Source organism: Anolis carolinensis, chromosome 2 (genome assembly GCF_035594765.1).
Source record: "Anolis carolinensis isolate JA03-04 chromosome 2, rAnoCar3.1.pri, whole genome shotgun sequence".
NCBI classification, from domain to species: Eukaryota; Metazoa; Chordata; class Lepidosauria; order Squamata; family Dactyloidae; genus Anolis; species Anolis carolinensis.
This window is the reverse complement of record NC_085842.1, coordinates 215,296,142-215,319,272: the sequence shown is the minus strand read 5'-3', so window position 1 is coordinate 215,319,272 and position 23,131 is coordinate 215,296,142. Positions and strand designations below refer to the sequence as shown.

Here is a 23,131-nt window from a genome sequence, read left to right as displayed (position 1 = left end):
TTATTATTATTATTATTATTATTATTATTTACCCATCTCTCCTTTTGACTCGAATGTTGGGAAAGAGATAAAAATGTGCAAACAAAAAAGTGTAAAGGACAAGCTGTTTTCTTGAAAATGCTCATGTTTAAGCAGGCTGTATGTTACACAGGTTTTTTTCATGTCAGGAATAACTTGAGAAACTGCAAGTTGCTTCTGGTGTGAGAGATTTGGCCGTCTGCAAGGACGTTGCCCAAGGGACACCTGGATGTTTGATGTTTTACCATCCTGTGGGAGGCTTCGCTTATGTCCCCACATGGGGAGCTGAAGCTGACAGAGGGAGCTCACCCGCTCTCCCCGAATTCGAACCGCTGACCTTTTGGTCAGCAGTCTTGCCGGCACAAGGGTTTAACCCATTGTGCCACCGTGGGCGCCTGTTATACAGGTGAAAAGAGAATCAAGGAGTTTCAGAGCTGGGGTGTCTTTTATTGCTAGTTGTGAATTTAAAAAATGATGATGATAATAATAATTTTAATTCTTACCCACCTCTCTTTGTGGCTCAGCATAGCTGAAAACACATGATCATCTTAAACATTCTATAAAATGCACATATTAAAACGTATCTCTATCAAATACATATTAAAATACACAGAACAAAGATTAAAATACAAGACGTGAGTTTAAAATTCATTATTAAAACTGACTGGGTAGGCTTTGCCAGAAAAGAGAAGTCTTCAGATGTGTTTCAAATTCTGACAGTGAGATAATGGCTCTCTTCCATCCTGTGTTCTGTACTCATTGTGTGTTTTGCATATAGTTCAGCTGTGGACAACAGGAAACTACCACTGGTACCTGAAGCAAAACTTGACTTTCGATAGCTCCGAGGGCAGCCATCACATTGTGTCCCTGATGTGGGACCAGGAGACTCCTTATCGACTTCACATCCTCTGTCAGCAGTGGCTTTACCTGTGTTATGACTGGCAGTGGAGCATTGATCGCAGCACCGGCGGAGGGGCAAGTGACTTGGCTAATGTGGCCGTCATCGATGGAGGTATGCTCCCAGTGAGGCAGGATTTGGGTGTATAGGCGACGGACACACGTTACGATTAGGACACGTTATTGAACTCTTCCTCCACTTGCTTTACTCTGTTTCTTCCCTATTCCACACTCTGTAATGTAAGTTGATATACCATATTTCTTCATTTGTAAGATGCCATTGATTGTAAGATATACCTGCAATTCTAAGACACACACCATTTTTAGTTATGTTTATATAGGGGGGAATGTGTCTTAGATTTTTTTTAAATACCCTAATTTACACCATGTTGTTTTTGGAAAATGGCATTCATAACTGGGTTGCTGTGAGTTTTCCGGACTGTATGGCTATGTTCCAGAAGCATTCTCTCCTGACGTTTCACTCACATCTATAACAGGCATCATCAGATATAAAAACCCCACTTGCCTAGTTTCCAACAGATCTCACAACCTCTGAGGATGCCTGCCATAGATGTGGGTGAAATATCAGGAGACAATGCTTCTGTAACATGATCATGAAAGCCTTTGACAACACAAGGCATTCATAACCTTTTGGAAAACACCATTTGGAGATCATAACTTTTTAGAAAAGCACGATCTTTCAGAGAAGAGCCAAAAACCTTTAGAGTAGAATCTTCTCTTGTGGTATACAACCAGATATAATTATGCAAGGCAATGATTTCAGTTGTTAGACTGAATAATCTGTTATCTCTGATCTGTTAGGAAAACAGTGCATAGAAACAGCAGTGCTTCAGAAGTGTTTTTCAGTGCCAAAAATATATATATACTCTCCCATAAATCAACTTGTTTTATTTCATGCACTCAAGAGACAAAAATGAAGTAGACTTTGATAAGAAATAACGTATTTGGTTTACTCACAACCTTCATGTGTTCAGCATACACAGGTTCCCTGTGTCAGTCAGCCAGGGCATCTCTCATGTAACAAAAACAACTGCCAACAGGTCACATAGTCAATAGGAAAGAGAAGGGAGAGCATGTGGTATGCAGTCCCTTTTATAACTTCTAAGGAACCATACAGTAAAGGAAGCAGCATATCAGAACTTACATATAGGAAACAGTATGCAACAGAATCATAGATAAACATTACTAGAGAAGGCTTGAAGAAGGTTGTCATTTCCAACAGTTAACTTACTTAGGCTTACTTAAGGTCACCTAATGAGTTAATGGATGAGTTGAGATTTGAATTTAAATAATCCCAGCTCTAATTCATTGGCCAAGTGTATTTAATGATGTGTGCTTAATGACTGGAAGTTGAACTCTGTGCAAACTCTTACTGGAGTGTTTCCCTTTTCACATCCGACTGTAGTTGCTGGAACTGGCTTTAGCTTTGAAGCTACAGCCAATCTCATCAAATATTGCTCCTCTCTCTGAAATTCAAGCAAAGGTTATCTTGTTTGATTTCTTCAAAATCCCTGTGGCTATTGCCCAAAAAAGGACCATAGTCAGCCCTCCACATTTACTGGGAAACTGTGAATAAAAGCTCCTTCTGTTTTACCCGAGGTTGGATTTAACTGCCCTATATCCCAGGATCTGATCCCAGATTATTTACTTTGAACTAGATTATACGAGTCTACACTGCCAAATAATCTGGGATAAGAAGATAATTTGGGCTCAGATCCTGGAATATAGGGCAGTGTAGATCCAACCTGAGAGAACAGCTGTCTTGGAATTTCTAGATCCTCTATCATAACTCTGTGGTCTATTCAAGGAACCATATCAATCAAATCTACAAAAGTCAAACCTTCAAATGTGGAGATCTGGCTGTAGTTATACTATTTGTTTGTGTGTTAATCTCTGTCCACAACAGCTTCTTGGGTGACGGAACTGGAGTGATTTTTCTCTCCTTCTTTGAAAGACAAGGTGCTGCTGACCGCCTTCCGGCATGCGGTGGTCCCGCCACCCCTTTGCACGTATCAGCTCCAGCTCCCCTGCCCAGTCAATCAAGTTGCCTTCTGTGCTGAACCGGCTAGGAGTGGGGATCTTGCTGTCCTGGATGCGAACCACAGGATTTCCATTTACAGATCTGGTAGGTCATCTCACATTGGCTTCATAGCAAGCAAATCACCAAAGAATACCAGGTGATATAGACTATACTAGCTGTGCCCGGCCACGCGTTGCTGTGGCGAAGTATGAGGCCCCTTCTACACAGCTGTATAAAATGCACACTGACGTGGATTATATGGCAGTGTGGAGTCAAGATAATCCAGTTCAAAGCAGATAATATAAAATGGGTTATATAGCTGTGTGGAAGGGCCTTGAGTCTACACTGCCATATAATCCAGTTAAAATCAGATCTGTATTTTATAGGCAGCGGGAAAGAGGCCTGAGGCCTAACTCTGCCTGTCACATGGGCTGAGTGGGTTGCTAGGAGACCAAGTGGGTGGAGCTTAGCCTTCTAACTGGCAGCAATTAGATAATAACAATTATTCCTTTCCCTCTAATTAGGACTTTATTTTTCTTTTCTTTTTGTTGTATGAACGTCGAGGCATGGATGAGGGGTTGTGCTGCCAAGTTTAGTGTTTCTGGGATGTGTAGTTTTGTTGTTTTGACCTGGGCTGAAATTTCATTACCCTTTTATATATATAGATTTCAGAGGAAGCAACAAACAGAACTACCCCTTAAATATTCCTTGCCTAAGAAAATGGCATGAAATTGGCAGGTGCCTTGAATTTATTTATTTATTTAATATTTATATTTATCTTGCCTGTGGAGAGATTGCAGTGGAAGGGCAATGAGCCAATAACAGTTTTAATATATAAAACTGAGTGTTTTAGGATTCCGTGTCTTGACAGCTGAGTTCCTTCACTTCCACAGTTGATATCTTGCAGATTTCTATATTTCACTATCACGGTTAGAGCCCCTGGTGGCACAATGGGCTAAACCCTTGTGCCAGCAGGATTGTTCGAATACGGGGAGTGAAGTGAGCTCTGTCAGCTCCAGCTTCCCGTGCAGGGACATGAGAGAAGCCTTCCCCAGAATGGCAAAACATCTGGGAATACCTGAGCAATATCCTTGCAGACAGCCAATTATCTCACATCAGAAGTGACTTGCAGTTTCACAAGTTGTTCCCTCGAGATTTTTTTTTTATTACACTTCATTATTTGCATGCAAATGTGTACAGGCTGTTCCTTTTACCTGGACAAATAACTTTCATACTGAATTCAGCAAATCCCAACTTGTCCGTTTTACATGTCAGGAATTGCAGCAGACAATAACAAGTCAATAATTCAAGTCAATAATTTTCCATATCCTCTCCAACAGTGGCCTGAGGATTTTCCCTAATGCCTTCTTCAATCAGATTCCCAGTAATTGATTTACTGTTTGTCGTCATAGTTAGGGATGCAGCCAATGGTATTAGGAGCCAGTATGGGGAAAGGGAAACACCAAAGGATACTGGAAGAGGTGGGTATCTGCTCTTTGTATCTCCTGTTGTTATAAGGAGATCTGTGACCTATTGGGTTTGTTGCCATTTGACAGGTGGCTGTACAAATACAAAGATGGACTCCACAGTGAAAATTGGTGCAGTGGGTGGACTTAATGCTTCTGTTGCTGTGCCTTGGCTGGAAAAATCATACAGGTATTACAGTTTAAACTTATAGCAGAGCAGGATTCTTAAAAGAAGATGCAACCTGAAATGATATTGTCTTTAAAGAAAGCCACTGTCTAGAGCCTTGGTGGCTTTCCAGGCAATGTCCAGTTATGAGAATGGTGACACTTTATTCCATTATCATAGGCACCATTTGGAGCGGACAGAGAAGAGTACACCATAATAGTTAAATCAACCAGATAAATAATGATAATAATAATAATAATATACTTTATTTATATTCCGCTCTATCTCCCGGAGGTGACTCAGGGCCGATTACAGAATACACATATGACAAGCATTCAATGTTGTTATAAAATTAACAAGAACAGACAATACACAAACAGAGGTAAAGGCATTTCCCATCGTATTTCTGGTATCTTGGAGGCTGTGCTCGACGTCAGCCACAGGGGGGTGCTGTCGCTCCATATTCCATGCCAAGGAGCTTTGTCGTCTTTAGACGTTCTCCTGATCGATGTCCTTAAGGATGCCTTTTTTATAACCTCCCTGCTAAAAGCGGTACCTATTTATCTGCTCACATTTCTGCTTTCAATCTGCTAGATAGGCAGATGAGTTGACGGCGGGTGATCACCCCGACCTGGGTTCAAACTTCCGACTTGCAGCTTAGTGGTTTAGCCCACTGTGCTAAGCCTGGAAAATGGGTTTGCAGTATACTTTCAGCATCTGCTTCATTAGGCAACCATCCTTAGAAGCCCTTTCTGCGAATGCTGTTTTAGCATTGCTGTTCAAAAACTGTACCCATGGTCAAACTGATCCGATCAGCTATAGGGGAAAGGAAACATAAGGTTGGCATCCTAGTTATAGAATTGACTGTTAGAGCTAGGTAGCTGCCTCCAAAAATTATAAGTCATAGGGATGCTCAGTTTTAGTACTGGTAACTCTCCGAAGTGCTGCTGATCTCATCCACTATAACAGTGGTTCTCAACCTGTGGGTCCGCAGATGTTTGGCCTTCAAGTTCCAGAAATACTAACAGCTGGTAAACTGGATGGGATTTCTGGGATTTGTAGGCCAAAACACCTGGGGACCCACCGGTTGAGAATCACTGCACTATAACCATGGTCTTCATTAGATGACAAGCCTCCATTGTAATCAGATACTTTTGTTCTACACCTCATTGCAAATTGAGATCTGGAACCATGTAACAAACTGTTTATAATCATATCTTTAAACTCTTGATATTTTGCACAAATAAATCAGTTACACTCCTCATAGGGCATTTTAATTATCATAAACGTTAGCATAATTCAGAGTGTGTTTTCCAATTTCCAAAGGAGCTACACATTTTGGGGAAAGGCCACATAATGTCATTTTTTGTTTGATGAGAGCGGGCATTGAATACTTGTGGTGGTTCTTATGGTATCAGTTTGACACTACACAAACACTTACTGAACTAACCCAGAAGCCTCCTGCTCATTGCCTGTTAATTTTAACTTATTTGTTCGTCCCTTTAAGTATCACTTTTATTTCTATCTTTCGACTTTTAATAACACTCTTCTATATCAGAAAGCCAATGGTTGAAGATTGTCCCCATCTTTTTTGTGTAAAAGTAATAGATATGCCCTAGTCTTTTTTGAATTTAGTTAAGGATTTCTCCTTAATCAACATTGTCAGTTTGTTGCTATAATTCTTTTGTTTCCCTTGCCAATTGCCAAAATGGGTTGGCTCATGATAATACATAATTCCTTGTAAGAATAATGGTTATATTATGGTATATGCTTTTCTTTTCTTGCCGGGGTGAACCTTCAAAAGATGTTTCTTTCTCTAACGGTAGATATAAGTGATATATTAGATTAATCTTTTGCGTGGATATCTGTCTACATAATCTGACTTTCTGTTCTTTCTATAGAATTGACATTGTGGATGACAAAAATGGGAGAAATCCGCTTTGGCTTCGCCTTCTTACCTGGCTGCAAGATGACCTCCTCTTAGCTGTTAGCCAGGGACACGTCCCAGGTCACACTGTCATTCACCATCTGAAACTGACCTCAGTTGCAGAAGAAGAATGTGTTGATATCAGGTATCAAGAATAAATCAATGGTGGGCAAAGGGGCCACTGGCCGCCTAGAGCCATCTTATGGCCAGAGAGACTTCCAGAGGCCAAAAAGTCCTTTTTCAAGCTAGAAATGACATCCCAGTCACTTTCAATTATGATCTAAACACACATCTCCTAGAAGGCATTTGGGGACAATTTTTAAAACAAATTATTTTATAGAGTCTTTAAAATGTTTCTGGAGCAGAGGCAATCTTCCACTTTAATCTCCTCTTATATGTGGATGGCTGAGCAACTGTCAGTCATTTGGCTATGCAAAGTGTCTTCTTCGACTATAGTTTCTTCACTATGATTGATCTTTCATTTGTAATTGTAATCATGAGATGTTGATACAAGATAGTAGCTCAAATCTGCAAACTCATGATTGACTTATTTCTGCAATTTAGAAGCCTACAGAAACTGTACACAACCAATAGAAGTTGATTTAATTTGGTAATAGCACTTTTACGCCTTGTTTACCATTATGCTCCCCCCCATATCATGATTGGCTATTTAAAATATACCTCTCTGTTCTGGACATTTATTCATTTCTCACCCTTGTGGACCACTTTTGTATTGGAAATAACTGCACCCAGTCTTTGAGCACATATCCCTTTGGAAATAAATGGCAACCATAACCTTATTGAAAAGGGAAAATAATGTCATATCCATTTGGCAAATATGAATATCCACGAACATGTAGACCACCTTTTGAAAATCACTAGTCAAGAAAAGCATGGCCTTCTTAGAAGTCAACCATTTGCACAAGTGATATTCATAAATGTTCATATAATGGCACACAGATAACTCAGCTGTTAAACTGAAGAACCATGTCTTTGAACTGCCAAGGACAAAGACATGCCACTGCAAAAATATATTTGGTTAGTCAAGGATGGTTGTTTCTTTGAGGTCGAAATTGCAGTTGCCCAAAAGATATACACTCCCTTAAATGTCTTAGTTTAAAATATGCACTCAGAGATAAAAACAAAGTCTTCTTTGAAAAATAACGTATCTTGTTTACTCACAAACATCTTGTATCCATACAGGCACATTTCTTATTAAAGTTCAATTATAGATAGCTTGTAGTTCTCTCTGTTGAGTAAACAGGATATCATTCTTAATCAATAGTCCATAGTCTTTAGGTATACAGTAGAGTCTCACTTATCCAACATAAACGGGCCGGCAGAATGTTGGATAAGCGAATATTTTGGATAATAAGGAGGCATTAAGGAAAAACCGATTAATCATCAAATTAGGTTATGATTTTACAAATTAAGCACCAAAACATCATGGTATACAACAAATTTGACAGAAAAAGTAGTTCAATATGCAGTAATGCTATGTAATAATTACTGTATTTACGAATTTAGCACCAAAATATCATGATGTATTGAAAACATTGACTACAAAAATGTGTTGGATAATCCAGAACGTTGGATAAGCGAGTGTTGGATAAGTGAGACTCTACTGTAGTTGTACTAACTGAAGTCCATAAGTCATATTTCTCTACTGAAGTTCAAACAGCAACATGCATCCACCTTCACTGAGGAGTGATGTAAACATGCATCCACCTCCACTGGGATGTAAAGCAGACAGACATCCACCTCCACTGAGGCGTTAAGCAGAGACTGAATACAAAATGGAGTCCTGAGTCTGAACATGCTCAGTACAATCACATGTTTATAACCCCTTCCACACCAAAGAGGTACAGTCAAACTGACAAATCAACATACACACAGAATTAGCAAATATATACATTAACAAATAAATAGTGAACGGCTTGGGAGGTTGCTATTTCCAACATTTTGATTCTGAACTTGGCTTAGCTTTCCCGTTATATAAAACCAGTAGTGTGCCCACAGTAATCCTGCAGAGTTGATGGAGGAATTAGATATCTGAACCCAGCTACTGCTAGTATATATCAAACAAATTTATAGAACAGTTCAGATTATAGTTTGGACTTAAATTGCCTACCTTTTCCCTTGCAATCATTGCCATTACTGAGTGTATCTTTGACATAGCATGATTGACTTTCTCGCTTTTGTGCATCTTGTTGTAGCTCACATCTGACTATGGCTGGGGATGTAATCAGCCTATGTTACAACGCAAAGACCAAAGTAGTGGCTCTGCAACTTTCTGATGGTCAAATAATGAAATATCATTGGGGTATGTACCTTTACTGATACTCACATACACTTGGAGAAGAGATTGGCTGTGATAGGATGCTCCCTTTGCCTGCAGCTCAATACCTGGCATTTCCACTGATAGCATAGCTGGAAAAGAACCCTTGCCTGTGGCCTTCAGAGGTAGAAGAAGTTGTACTAAGTCAAATGCCACTAACTGAAAAGCTGTAACCCAATTTGACATATACAAATGCTCTATACTTTTTCTTACATACTTCACACTTTGATCTACTGTATTTCACCACATAATAGTTGCACTTTCCTCACCCGCCCAGGACTAATGCTTTTTTGCTTTTTGGTGTATTTCTTTGCCAAGTACTTTTGCATTTTTATATCACCATTTGTTCAGATATAGATAGATAGATAGATAGATAGATAGATAGATAGATAGATAGATAGATGGATGGATAGATACTTTAGCTTTGTTTTTGGTTTTTGGTTTTTTTTTCTCTCTCTCTCCCTTTTTGATCCTTTTTTAATCGCAGTTTTCCTACTTTCTGTACAATCAAATGTTCTCACTCTTTTGATATTAATTTACTCTATCTTATAAGTTAAAACTTCAATAAAAAATATATATTTTTTAAAAAAGGTCTGTAGTGCCAAAAGAGCAGTCACACCCTTAATTCACTCTCCCAGTCAAGGGAACAAAGGATGTGACTAAAAAAGGAATACTAATTTTGCCTTCCACAAAAGAGGAGTGCGACTATTATGCATTAGCGACTATTATGCAATGAAATACAGTATTTAGTGGTGCCGTATGTGATAACATTGTACATCTATTGTATTGCCTACAGCCGTATAAAGATGTGAATGGCACATAATGTCACTAGGTCTTTTCACAACTTTTGTGTGAAATATACTCCATTCATGCCTTTTCCACCACTGTCTCCCTTTCTATTGTGGGAGGTACACACATTTATCTTTATTATTATTATTCATTTCCTGCCTCACCATGTAGTGAAGCAGGGAACAACAACATATTAAAATACAATATATCCAGTCAGTCTAACATAACTGAGTTAAAACATTCATTTAAAAGAACATATACTCCTAACACACATTGAAACAGCCAGAATATAGTGGGTTGCTGTGGGTTTTCTGGGCTGTATGGCCATGTTGGGGAGCCCCAGTGGCGAAGTGTGTAAAAGCACTGAGCTGGAGACCGAAAGCTCCCAGGTTCAATCCCTGGGAGCGGCGTGAGCGGCCACTGTTAGCTCAAGCTCTTGCCAACCTAGCAGTTTGAAAACATGCCAATGTGAGTAGATCAATAGGTACCGCTCCAGTGGGAAGGTAACAGCGCTCCATGCAGTCATGCCGACCACATGACCTTGGAAGTGTCTACGGACAACGCCGGCTCTTCGGCTTAGAAATGGAGATGAGCACCAACCCCCAGAGTCAGACATGACTGGACTTAATGTCAGGGGAAACCTTTACCTTTTATGGCCATGTTCCAGAAGCATTCTCTCCTGACACTTCACCCACATCTATGGCAGGCATCCTTAGACCTCACAACCTCTGAGATGTGGGCGAAACGTCAGGAGAGAATGCTTCTGGGACATGGCTATACAGCCCGGAAAACCCACAGCAACCCAGTGATTCCGTCCATGAAAGCCTTTGACAACAGCCAGAATATAATTTAACATTTGTAATCTTAAAATCATAATTTTAAAAACATCTTGCTAGACTTGCCAGAAGGGATAGATCTTTATTGCTTTTTAAAATTCAGGCAAAATATTCAGTTGCTAAATCTCTTCCAACAAGTCATTCCACAATCTAGGGACAGCTTATCCCAGTGTATCCCAGTTCGGGGTTCTAGTACTGTATGTCACAGCATAGATGTAAATGGGATACTTTTGTTGAGACCTCTCATCTAGTGCTGTGAGAGATTGGTAACCACCAGCATCTTCCCAAATTCATCCTGCCCGATTGTATATAATCTTGGCTTCATCGTGTAGAACTGTCTTCTCTGTTTTGCTTCAGGAGCTGAAACACCCACCGTCAATCCGTGGCAGAGCAGCAGCGGATCAGCAGTGCGGTTTCCCTCTCCTTGTATGCAGATTGCACTGGCTGTTCTTTGTGGTGAAGTAAGTAAGCGCAGTGATAACCTTTTAGTCTTGTTTTCTCACCATCATCCCCACATTGTTTGAACATTTTGCTATTGGTTTCTCCCATTTTTTTCTCATGTATACATGGTGGCTGGAAAATGTTTACTGTAATGACAGCCTTGCCAGTATGCTATGGCATCCTTATCTATGGGATAAGTAAATTTATGTGATTTACTTACTGATGTCTGAAAATATACATTCCCCTGGCATTTTCTGTCTCCTCTAGGGCAATTCTATGGTACACTTCAGCCAGAACTTGAATGGTCACAATTTTTGTTTGTGTGTCAGGAGCGACTTGAGAAACTACAAGTCGCTTCTGTTGTGAGAGGATTGGCCGTCTACAAGGACGTTGCCCAGGGGATGCCCAGATGTTTTGCCATCCTGTGGGAGGCTTCTCTCGTGTCCCTGCATGGGAAGTTGGAGCTGACAGATGGGAGCTGACCCCACTCCCTGGATCCGAACCACCGACCTGTCGGTCGGCGTTTCTTCTGGCACAAGTTTAACCCATTGCGCTATCAGGGGTCACAATAGAGGATCTAGAGATTCTAGAGTGGTTTTCTCTCTAGGCATGTTCTAGATTCTTCCAACATGATTCTTTGGTTTGCTTCCACTTCAAGTTGTTCATTTCAGTGGGAATTATTATTATTATTTGAAACACAACAAAATGAGTCCACAGCAGACACTCTGCTGGCTGTTGTATTGGATCACACGCTGGACACTTCCCAAGTGTCTAGGACTGTGTGATGTATCGGCGAATAATGCATGCAGATCCCAGTAAGGTGGCCTTCTGCAGCTGGCAGGTGATAATTTTGTCAGCGCTGATTGTGTTTAAGTGCAGACCAAGGTCTTTAGGCACTGCACCCAGTGTGCCGATCACCACTGCTACCACCTTGACTGGCTTGTGCCAGAGTCTTTGCAATTGGATCTTTAAATCCTCATATCGTGTCAGCTTTTCCAATTGTTTCTCTTCAATCCTGCTGTCACCTGGGATTGCAACATTGACAATCCATACTTCGTTTTTTAACACGACTGTGAGGTCTGGAGTATTGTGCTCCAAATCTCTGTCTGAATTCGGAAGTCCCAGAGTAATTTGCCATCCTGTGAAATGCTTCTCTCATTTCCCCTCATGGGAAGCTGGAGCTGACAGACAGGAGCTGACCCTGCTCTCCCTGGATTCGAACCGCCGACCTATTGGTCAGCAGTCCTACTGTTACAAGGGTTTAACCCATTGCACCATCGGAGGCAATAATAATTTGAGTATTATGAACAGGTCATGGATTTTCCATTTCTAATTTTTAGGGGAGATTGGATTAGATTGGTGCACAGATTTAATTGTGAGTGCATAGCATATAGACTACAAAATTGTTACACTTTTTAATCTTCTGTTTTATCTCTCTTTTTCACCATTTGGCCTTTTTAGGAGACTGTCTTCGGCCTGACTGACAGATGTCGTTTTTTTATTAACGACACAGAGGTACCAGTTGTTGCTGCTTTTCTCTTTTGTCAGTCAGATGGAATTGTATACCATGACTGAGGGGTTGTTCTTTGTTTTTCACAGATTGCATCAAATGTCACTTCCTTTGCAATCCATGATGAATTTCTTTTGTTGACTACCCACTTACATACTTGCCAGTGTGTGTCTCTGAAGAACATGTCTCTAAAAGGTAAACAGTATTATTTATTTATTTTATTATTTTATTTACAACATTTATACCCCGCCCTTCTCACCCAAGGGGACTCAGGGCGGCTTACAAAAATTGGCAAAATTTAATGCCCAAATTGCAATCATAAAAACAAAACAATATAAACAGATGTTAATAACATTGTTAAAACACATTATAAAAACCTTAAAAACGTATATATAATTAATTCCATTCATCCGAGATCCTCATGCTTCATCCTTAAATCAGGCCATGTCAACTTTGTCATTTACTCATCAAAAGCTTGGGCACATAACCATGTTGTCATGGCCCTTCTGAATCCCAGCAGGGTAGGAGCCTGTCGGATATCTCCAGGGAGGGCGTTCCACAGTCGGGGAGCCACCACCGAGAAGGCCCTGTCCCTCGTTCCCACCAGCCGTGCCTGTGAGGCAGGTGGGGCCGAGAGCAGGGCCTCTCCAGATGATCTTAGTGATCTTACTGGTTCATAGGAGGAGATAAGTTCGGACAAGTAGATTGAGCCAGAACCGTTTAGGGCTTTATAGGTCAAAACCAGCACTTTGAATTGGGCTCGGTAGCATATCAGCAGCCAGTGGAGCTGGCTTAGCAGGGGGGTGGTACGCTCCCTGTATGCCGCCCCAGTTATTAATCTGGCAGTACTTCGTGCAATAAAGGTGCCCAGAACCATTGCCACCTTCTTGATGAAATACTGTATTTCATTGTGTAATTGTTGCCATTGCAGAATAGTTTCACCCCTTTTTTTGCAATTTTGGTTATGGCCTTTTTTAATTCATCGCATAATAGTTGCACACCAACTCCTCAGAGCAGCCCCTGTAGCTCCAAGGGGCAAGCTCTCAGAAAGCATGAGAGCTGGGAGGTTTCCCTTGGCTGCTGTCAGATGAAGGGGGCTTTTTAGCTCTGTCCAACAGGTGAATAGATAGGTGACCTTTTGCCTGCCTGCCTGCCTGCTTCGAGGGGCAGACGTGCAGGTGGGGGTACAACTATCTATTATATGGTCTGCTTCGGCTGCTGGAAGCCAAAGAAGGCCACATAGGCCTTGCTCACTGGTTCACAAACCCATCTTTCACCACATAATATTCACAATCCTCCTATCCCCTTAAAAATATGGGCTGCGACTATTATGCGATGTAATACAGTACTTCCTCTAGAGTGATTTGCCTTCCTCTCTCCCTGGGGTTGCTTCCACCACTGCCTCCGTTAACAAAACATCTTCCCAGTACCTTGCTGGTGACGTTGCTCAATTGCTCCCTCCTTCCCCATCCATCGCCAATCACATATTGCTGAGTACTTCAATCTGATGCCAGACCCAGTGGGGCTCTGAGAAAGCATTTGCAAAGAGAATAGCAGTAACAGCCCTGGAGAGGAGAGCATTGGGAGAACCAGTAATCTCCACAGGCTTTTGGAAGCGTGACCCTTTTGGAGATTGACAATCACACTATTTGGAATAGTCATAACCTTTGGAAAGGCATGACCTTGTTAGAGATCGTAACCTTTTGTAAAGTACGATCTTCCTGAGAAAAGTCACATTGAGTCCTTCGGGAGATGCTAGCGGGGTACAAATAAAGTTTAATAATAATTAATAATTAATAATAATAAATAATAATATCCAATTACAGTACAAATCAAGGGGACAATAAGAACAAGGGCGGTCCACATGAACATTAAGTTAAAACTCGGGGTGAGAGAAACATAAAACAAAACCATAGCGAACAGGTTTATAAGAAAGTGGTATAGTCTAGAGGATAGATATTAGAGGCTAATATCCCTGATGTTCTCTTTGAACTGTTAGGAACAAAGATATGCCAATGCACAAAATATATATCAGATCTTCAGAAGTGTTATTTCACTTGCCCAAAAATATATCAACTCTCCCATAAAAATATGTTGCTTTTAAATCATGCTGTCAAGAGACCAAAAATATACAGATACATTGCTTATTGATTTCATGTTAACTGAATTATATTTAAAACTGTACTATATTGTACTATAAATCTGCTGCAAATAGACTCATATATTAACTGAACATCTTTCTGCCGTATACTGACTATGCTCCTGCTCTAACTGACATCAACAGACTTCACTGACTTCTAACTTCCAACTGACTCAAGCCTCAACTGACTGTACTGACTCCAACTGAGTTCTGATTCAAACACATTCTAAACTGTCTCAGTTCTATGTGTATATGGGCATTGAATGTTTGCCCTATATGTATATAATGTGATTCACCCTGAGTCCCCTTCAGAGTGAAAAGGGCGGAATATAAATACTGCAAATAAATAAATAATAAAACGGAGTCTCACATGGAACATTCTAAGATCAGGGTCACATGGTCTGTAGTCCCTCCCACAACCTCTAACAACATAGAGTTAAGGCCATAACTGCATACCAATATATACATACCATACAGTAAGCAATCTCAATTATATACATAACAAATAACTAGCATAAGAAGCTTGTAGAAAGTTGCTATTTCTAACAGAGAACAACATAGCACTGTCATTTTAAACTTGGACAAGGGAACTGTGGACAGCAAGCCAACTTAATGCCAGTGGTATGCGCAGATGAATGAATCCAGGGCAAAATATTGTGTTTTTCACCCAGTTTATTTTTACTGGTTTAGACAAGCTCAGATATTTTATTCTATTAATTGTGATACCTTCAGCTTTGCAGTCAGGCTTGGGCACCACTTCTGCTCCAAACAGTGAGACATTGCGCAGGATTGAAAGAGGATGCCGGATAGTCACGATTGTGCCGCAGGATACAAAGCTAGTATTACAGGTCAGTGTTCCTTCTATTTGTTTACAGTCCAAATGAAGTTATACCAACATGGATTCATGGGTTCCATGAGAGAAAAATATACTAATAGAAAAACTGTATTATATGATCTTGTGGAGTGAACAGTTCAAATAGGAGTAGCCTATGCTGAACATTTCTCTATGTAGAACATTTCCACTTCTATGGATGATATTTTAATATTTCCCTTTCTTTGTTCATGGGGGAAAATTAGGCTGCATATTTATCTTTTATGAGTTCTCTAAAATTGGATACATATATATGGCGCAGCGTGTTAAACCACAGAGCTGCTGAACTTGCGGACTGAAAGGTCACAGGTTCGAATCTGGAGAGTGGAGTGAGCTCCCGTTGTTAGCTCCAGCTTCTGCCAACCTAGCAGTTCAAAAACATGCAAATGTGAGTAGATCATTAATAGGTACCCTTCTGGCAGGAAGGTAATGGCGCTTCATGCAGTCATGCTGGCCACATGACCTTGGAGGTGTCTATAGCCAACGCCGGCTCTTCAGCTTAGAAATGGAGATGAGCACCAACCCCTAGTGTTGGACACGACTAGACTTAATGCCAGGGGAAACCTTTACCTTTACTTAAAAATTGGTATAGGACAGAATTCAAACACTGTACCATTTCCCCCATCTGTAGTATACAAATTGGTACAGTATAAAATGATAAGGGGTGCAACACGACTCTTCTGTTTCCATAGATTGGCAAAGAGAAATTAGAGTCAATACCATGCAGTTATATTTTGCTTTCCTTGGGTGATAGTGTGACAACCACATCATTGAAAATAGAGGTTTTGTTTATGTTAAACTACTGAAGGCACTGTGCTTCCAAACTAAAAACAAAAGCCTGTCTGAAGAAAACTGTAGATGTCCCTTCTTCTCATGTGTGAGCTGAAAGCGAATGTTTCATCGTGTTACAGTTAAAACTGTTTCTAGTTTTGAATAGAAATGTGTGCCTCACGTACTCAGAGACCCTGAGTAGGCTGTTTCCATTGATTTACCCTGTTTCTAACTAAGCATTTTTATTTATTTATTTATTTATTTATTCACATCATTTATATACCGCCTTCCTCCCCTAGGAGACCCAAAGCAGTTTACAACATACTATACCGAAAGTGTCGATCCAAGGCCAGTCCAATGTCAATTCTTCATTGCACATATGGTTCAATGTCTCTTATTGCCCAAGGCAAGCAACAGAACTAATATGTTGTGCTAAATTGAGACAAAATTTAAAGTTGGATCCTGCCTACACTAAATGGGAATGCTGGCATGAAAAGTGGTTGCATCAGGATAGCAGTTAGAACAGGCTACTGCAGTTTGTAGCAGCCCAGATGTTGAGGCTCAGAAGCAAGACACTGGGGATTTCTCAGAGGACGAGGGGGGTGCAGAGGACGAGGGAAATTATTGGTTCCCTAATGAGTAGTCTGTGTGTGAACAGAGTGAATTGCAGACCTTAGATCAGAGGGAAGGGCTGGCAGATACAGTTGACACAGAGGACGTTTGGGATTCAAATGTTTGTTCCTTAGCAACCGGGGAAAAGTCTGTTTCTCTTGGGAATCAATCTTCAGCTGAAGATGGGGAGGTTTCCTCATGGAGGGAGTGAAGGATAGATTAATTAGGCTTTCAGAAAGACTCTGTGAGAAGTCCTTGAGATCCAGGTGTCAAAGGCATGAGCTCATGTCTATTCTTTCTTTCTGATAAAGTGGTCTCCATGATCACTTGGAGTAAGCCAGGTGGAGAGTTGGTGGTAGAAGTGACTACTGCAAAACTTCCGTTCGTTCGTACCGACCTCAGTGGCTGAGGTGAAAGGAGAGGGTGGTTGTATTTGTGGGATCAAGCATACACATTAGAATGTGTTGTGTGGAGCCTTTTCTTTCTTTCTTGCAGGGTAGTATCCCTGAACATTGGCGGAACGTGTTCTGGATATTTATCTATTGCATAAGTTCTCCAAAGGCTTGATCAACAAAGCCACGTTTTCATTCTCTTACAGAAGGTCAGGAGGGAGGGGACTGATCTAATATTAGCCCTAGAAAAGGTTTTTTATCCACCCGCTGCCACCAATTTGTAAAGGATTTGTAACGACTGCCACCAATTTGTAACGATGCAACCACCAAAGACGAAGGAAGGAGACCTTTTTTTCCCCTGTCTTCTTCTTCACCTAAGATGGTAGCGTAACTTGGTTTAGAATATATGCGACAGAGGCTTGGATGTTGAAAGAACAATAACAAGTTTATTCAGGCACAGAGCTTAGTGGTTTCAAGGTTACTTCTCACTTAGAGGTACACTTTATTCAACAGTTGCAACAATAACATATGATGAATCCACTCTCAAAAGACTTTCTCCTTTCCTTGAGCAGTTTAAACCTTTTCCTATTCTTTCAACTGATGCTATTAACTGAACACTTCGGATCTAACTGGAATTGCTTCCTTTTACCACTCAGATTCTACCAATAAACCCAAACAAGTCACTTGACTTGCTTAATATGACACAACTATAAATCTGAGCTTCCCTGGTTTCCCTAACCTGGAACCCCAGTCTCTTCCCTGTGACTCTCAGATCACAGACCATACAACCAGCCTTCCCTGTGACCACAGACTGTAAAACCAGCCTTCCCTGTGGTTCTCTGACCACAGACTGTAAAACCAGCCTTCCCTGTGGTTCTCTGACCACAGACTGAATTTCTTTTTCAAATTCTGCTCTCTCTTCTACTAAGCAACAGTTGGCTCCGCCTACTTCTCCATGGCAACCAGCTTCAGAACGCTGAGATGGCTACCCCCTTCATGCAATAACTATAATACTTACTCTTGCAAAACAAATACACACAATTTAACATTTCATCTGTAGGAGCCTCCGGTGGCCTAGGGGATAATAGCCTTGTGACCTGAAGGCTGCCAGGTTCGAATCCCACCTGGGGAGAGCGCGGATGAGCTCCCTCTATCAGCTCCAGCTCCATGTGGGGACATGAGAGAAGCCTCCCACAAGGATGGTAAAACATCAAAACATCTGGGCGTCCCCTGGGCAACGTCCTTGCAGACGGCCAATTCTCTCACTCCAGAAGCAACTCCACTTGCTCCTGACACGAAAAAAATATAATCTGTAATCAAAAATTCATACTTCAGTTCAATGACCCATATGATTTCTTCCAACCCTGTTATTCTATGATTTTACACACTTGTTTTCTGTGCACAATTTTCTACAAAATACATCAAAATTGTGCACAGAACACAAGTTTGTAAAATCATTGAATAACAGGGTTGGAAGAAACCACATGGGTCATCTAGTCCAACCCCCTGCCCTGCAGTAAAAGCACAATCAAAGTACACAAAAGCTCCGTTTTACCTCCCTCACTCCCAGTCCCTCCAGGAACAATTGTATTGCTATTTCCAATATTATTTTCATTGCTCGATCCCGAAGATAACTGTTGTAGTTCCTTATATTTTCTTTTTCCATTGACTCTGGCTATCAGAGTTTTCCATTTCGAATCCCAGTTCTCATTGGGACGACCATTTGTGTATTTGATTCTTCTTTCAGAAATATAGTCCTGAAGCATATAATCCGCTAAATATTCTAACCATTTTATTTCCCATTTTCTTTGCTCTTTTCAGCCCAGGGCAACCATTGCCAGGGCAGCTTCTATAGGGTTGTTTGTGGCTCATGGATCTGCTAACTGGTTTTGGACATTAATGATGCCGCCAGGATGTTTTGTATATTTATGCTGGAATCTTTCTTTAGGTACCAAGAGGAAATTTAGAAACCATTCATCATCGAGCCCTTGTTTTGGCCCAAGTTCGCAAGTGGTTGGACGGGTGAGTCAAATAAACTGTTTCTTCTATCTGTTAGACTTCTGAAGAATACCAAGGTATGACAGATAAGTAATGAGACTGATGTTCTTTTAACCATGAATTTTATTCTGTGTCCAAACCAAGGCTATCCCCTTCATATTACTTCTCTTGGGCAGTTACACAGTGATGGAGGCATTGTTTCTGTTGTTCATAGAAGTGCTGGATAGCTTCTCCTGGAGTGCATTTCAGCTCCTCGGTTACGCTTTTCTGGATATTCTCCTGAGTACCAAAATGGCACTCTTTCAAATGGTTTTTGAGCTGACAGAAAAAAAGAAGTCAAATTAAACTCATTACTCCTCATTCCCAATGTCAGTCGTTGATCTGATATCAAAAAAGTCCTCCCTCTTTCCACATTGCTATTTTTGAGGTTGAAGGTCTCCCTGCAGAATGGTTTGGATAGTGAATGTTCTCCATAAGCCCTTTGTAGCTTTTTGTAAGTCACAGTAGCAGATTTGCCAAGCTGCACACAAAATTAGATGGCACAATGTTGCATTAATTTTTGCCGGTCCATTTCATAATGGACCTCACAAACGCAACTTCACATTGGGCATTCTCAACAATTGTGTACCAATTGTAGCAAGCTTATGGCAGTACATTAATAATATAATATAATAATATAATTTATTTATTTTCCGCTCTATCTTTCCGAGGGGACTCAGAGCAGATTATAGGTGTATATATATGGCAAACATTCAATGCCGTTATACAATTGACAAAGACAGACAGTACATAAACAGAGGCAAGGCTTTCCTTTTTTTCATCTCTGGCATTGCCATGTGAAGGACATTCTCGGTTTGTGCACAACATTGCCAATCTCATTACTCTTCTGCCATGCTTTCTAAGTACCTCTTGTTTTTCCTTATCACATAACTGTTTGAAACTGACCAGTACCATTCTACTTTTCTAAACAGCCTCCAGTTTAAGGAAGCATTTGAATGTATGAGGAAACTGCGAATCAATCTCAACCTCATTTATGACCACAATCCAAAGGCAAGTTGGGATCGATGTTGCCTGGAGAGCATCTCAGAGTAGGATGAGAGGAATAGAGGATGGATACATATAAATAAAATTATTCAAATAATATCAGTAGAAAATATAAAATTGGGATGATAAAAGCACAATGTGCAATGTGAACATTGGGCCCAATCATGATAGTACTATGTAACATGATTTTTGTTCCTGAGTTACAAGTGTCATTTCCTAATTGGTTTGATCATAAACACATGGGAAAAGTTTATTAAACCGCAAAAGCTTTGTTTTTGCGAGACATTCTGCAGCACATTTTGCGATAGTTTTTCAATGAATGTCTCATCGAGTCTCAACCAATTCAATATAGTTTGTGGCAGCCACAAAAACGAAGTCTGGAGTAGAACAAGTACTTTCAAAGTAAGTACTACACAATTAAACGGGGATAACACTTTCAAATCAGAAACAGATTGTTTTTTCAAATTTTGTTAAATTGTGTAATCATTAAAGCAGTCACTTTGCAGTTGGCTCTCTGTATTTGTGGGTTTCACTTTTGTGGATTTCAAGCTTTGTCGATAGACTATGAAAACATGTTTCTGCATGCGTTTAATGGATTGATCTGAAAGATAAAGCCTTCTTTTGATTTCAGGTTTTTCTGGGAAATGTGGAAACATTCGTAAAACAAATTGATCTTGTGAACTCTATTAACTTGTTTCTCACAGAGCTGAAGTAAGTATGGCTTTGCTTCTTAAAGTACAGTAGAGTCTCACTTATCCAACACTCGCTTATCCAACGTTCTGGATTATCCAACGCATTTTTGTAGTCAATGTTTTCAATATATCATGATATTTTGATACTAAATTCGTAAATACAGTAATTACAACATAACATTACTGCGTAATGAACTACTTTTTCTGTCAAATTTGTTGTATAACATGATGTTTTGGTGCTTAATTTGTAAGATCATAATCTAATTTGATGTTTAATAGGCTTTTCCTTAATCCCTCATTATCCAACATATTCACTTATCCAACGTTCTGCCAACATTATCCAACATATTCACTTATCCAACGTTATATGTTGGATAAGTGAGACCCTGCTGTGTTGTGTTTGAACTTTGAAATGGGTGGATGGATAGAAACTAAATCAAGACTTTCAGTTAGATCTCTGAATGATTTGCAGTAGATCTATGGATTTGAGCATTGTACTACAACTCTAGGATCCAGGGTTCAAATCCATACTTAGCCATGGAAACCCACTGGGTGATCTAGGGCAAGTCACACACTCTCAGCCTCAGAGGAAGGCAAAGGCAAATCTCTTATAAACAAAGAAACCCCTGTAATAGGCTTTTCTCAGTGTTGCCACAAGTCTTAAATGACTGGCATTCAGCAACTGTAAAGGTATCTTTACTCCAACTAATCCAACAATTACAGCAACAAAATTCTTGGGACCAGAAGTGTTTTGGATTTTTTCAGATTTTGGAATACCTGTCTTTGTACATAATATGATATCTTGGAGATGGGACCCAAATCTAAACAAATTATGTTTTCTATTTTCTTGAACAGTAAGAAGTTCAAGAGTAAGGCCACAGAGTGCAGTGTCTTGCCACTACCCACACTTGCCTTACCAAAGAAAGGGATGAATTCAGTTTCACAGAAACACTTAATAACCACATTCCATTGGTGGTTGAGGCCAAAAGTGTCAATGTAGTTTAATTTAAAGCTCTTACTAAAGGAAACTAAACCCAATGAGGGAAATTTCAACCTTCTAGACTGGGAAAATGTTCTGTACCGAAGCTGGGAAGTTGCCAAGGATGGGAACTTGGGAACATGGGAAAGGGGGCATGATAGTCTGGGAAACACTAAAGAGCTGGATTTGGACCCTGGGTGCATCTAATGCAGCTTGGCACCACTTTCACTGCCATGGATCAATGCAGTTGAACTGCAGGAGTTGTGGTTTTATAAGGCCTTTAGCTGCCTCTGACAAAGAGTGTTGATGACTCACCCAACTGCAACTCCAAGGATTCTGTAGCATTTAGTTACGGCAGTTAAAATGGTATCAAACTGCATTCATTCTACAGTGTATATACACCTCCTGAAAGGACCACATGGCACCTCAGAACCGAAAGTTCCTCTTCCCTTTCTTGAACATTAGTGATGTTTTTGAGAAGGCAAAACAGATGAGAAGAATGAAGGAGGAATGCTTGAAATTGTCTCCATCTTTAAACTTGTTTGGTTTTGACTGCAGAGAAGACAGAAGAATTGTGCATGTTCCCCCATCAACGTTCCTAAATTCTAAATTCTATCTGCTCATTCAGACATGGATGTACTTACCCCCTTCTGTGTGTGTGTGTTCCTTCCTAGAGAAGAAGACTTCACAAAGACCATGTACCCACCTCTGGATCCTGCCATCGCTTGTGAGCCACATGGTTCTGATAGAAAAAAGGTTGACCTCATCTGTGATTCTATGAGAGCAGCCATGGAGAACATCGGTGCTTCCAAGTACTTCTAGACTCATGATTATAATTTTTTAAAAATGTTTACGTATATATGAAATATATAAAAATGGGTACTTGGTATAAGGTGTAAGGTTGGTGGGAGGAAATACTAGTCTATGCATGTGTTTACCTGATACATATTAGGGGGGGAAATGAAAGATATATGGGCATACGTACAAGGCCTGCTTCCAGTATCTAATATTGTACAACAACATTTGAAAGGGCTTCAATCTGTATTTGGTTGAATTTGGAATTTTCTAAATTGTTAAGAACCCTGTTTTCTTGAGGTTCTTTATTGTGTGAGGACCTCTACTCTTTTCCAGGCAAACTCGAGTAGATGGTCTTCAGACTTTATTTTTTTCCATACTGAAAGAGAGAGGGCTGATCAGGCCATA

The 23,131-nt window shown here is 40.3% G+C and overlaps 1 protein-coding gene across 2 annotated transcripts in view; it reads left to right on the top strand.

The window, feature by feature from the left end:
- The window catches only part of elp1 (elongator acetyltransferase complex subunit 1), a 78,414-nt gene that overhangs the window by 22,155 nt on the left and 33,128 nt on the right, over window positions 1–23,131 (top strand). For both annotated transcript variants that reach the window (XM_062971721.1, XM_062971720.1), the window contains exons 11-23: window positions 797–1,030; window positions 2,891–3,061; window positions 4,513–4,612; window positions 6,490–6,660; window positions 8,732–8,838; window positions 10,836–10,939; window positions 12,381–12,434; window positions 12,519–12,624; window positions 15,302–15,417; window positions 19,164–19,237; window positions 20,185–20,263; window positions 20,889–20,968; window positions 22,603–22,740. In XM_062971721.1, coding sequence (XP_062827791.1) covers window positions 797–1,030; window positions 2,891–3,061; window positions 4,513–4,612; window positions 6,490–6,660; window positions 8,732–8,838; window positions 10,836–10,939; window positions 12,381–12,434; window positions 12,519–12,624; window positions 15,302–15,417; window positions 19,164–19,237; window positions 20,185–20,263; window positions 20,889–20,968; window positions 22,603–22,740 — 1,534 coding nt within the window. The remainder of the gene's footprint in view (window positions 1–796; window positions 1,031–2,890; window positions 3,062–4,512; window positions 4,613–6,489; window positions 6,661–8,731; window positions 8,839–10,835; window positions 10,940–12,380; window positions 12,435–12,518; window positions 12,625–15,301; window positions 15,418–19,163; window positions 19,238–20,184; window positions 20,264–20,888; window positions 20,969–22,602; window positions 22,741–23,131) is intronic.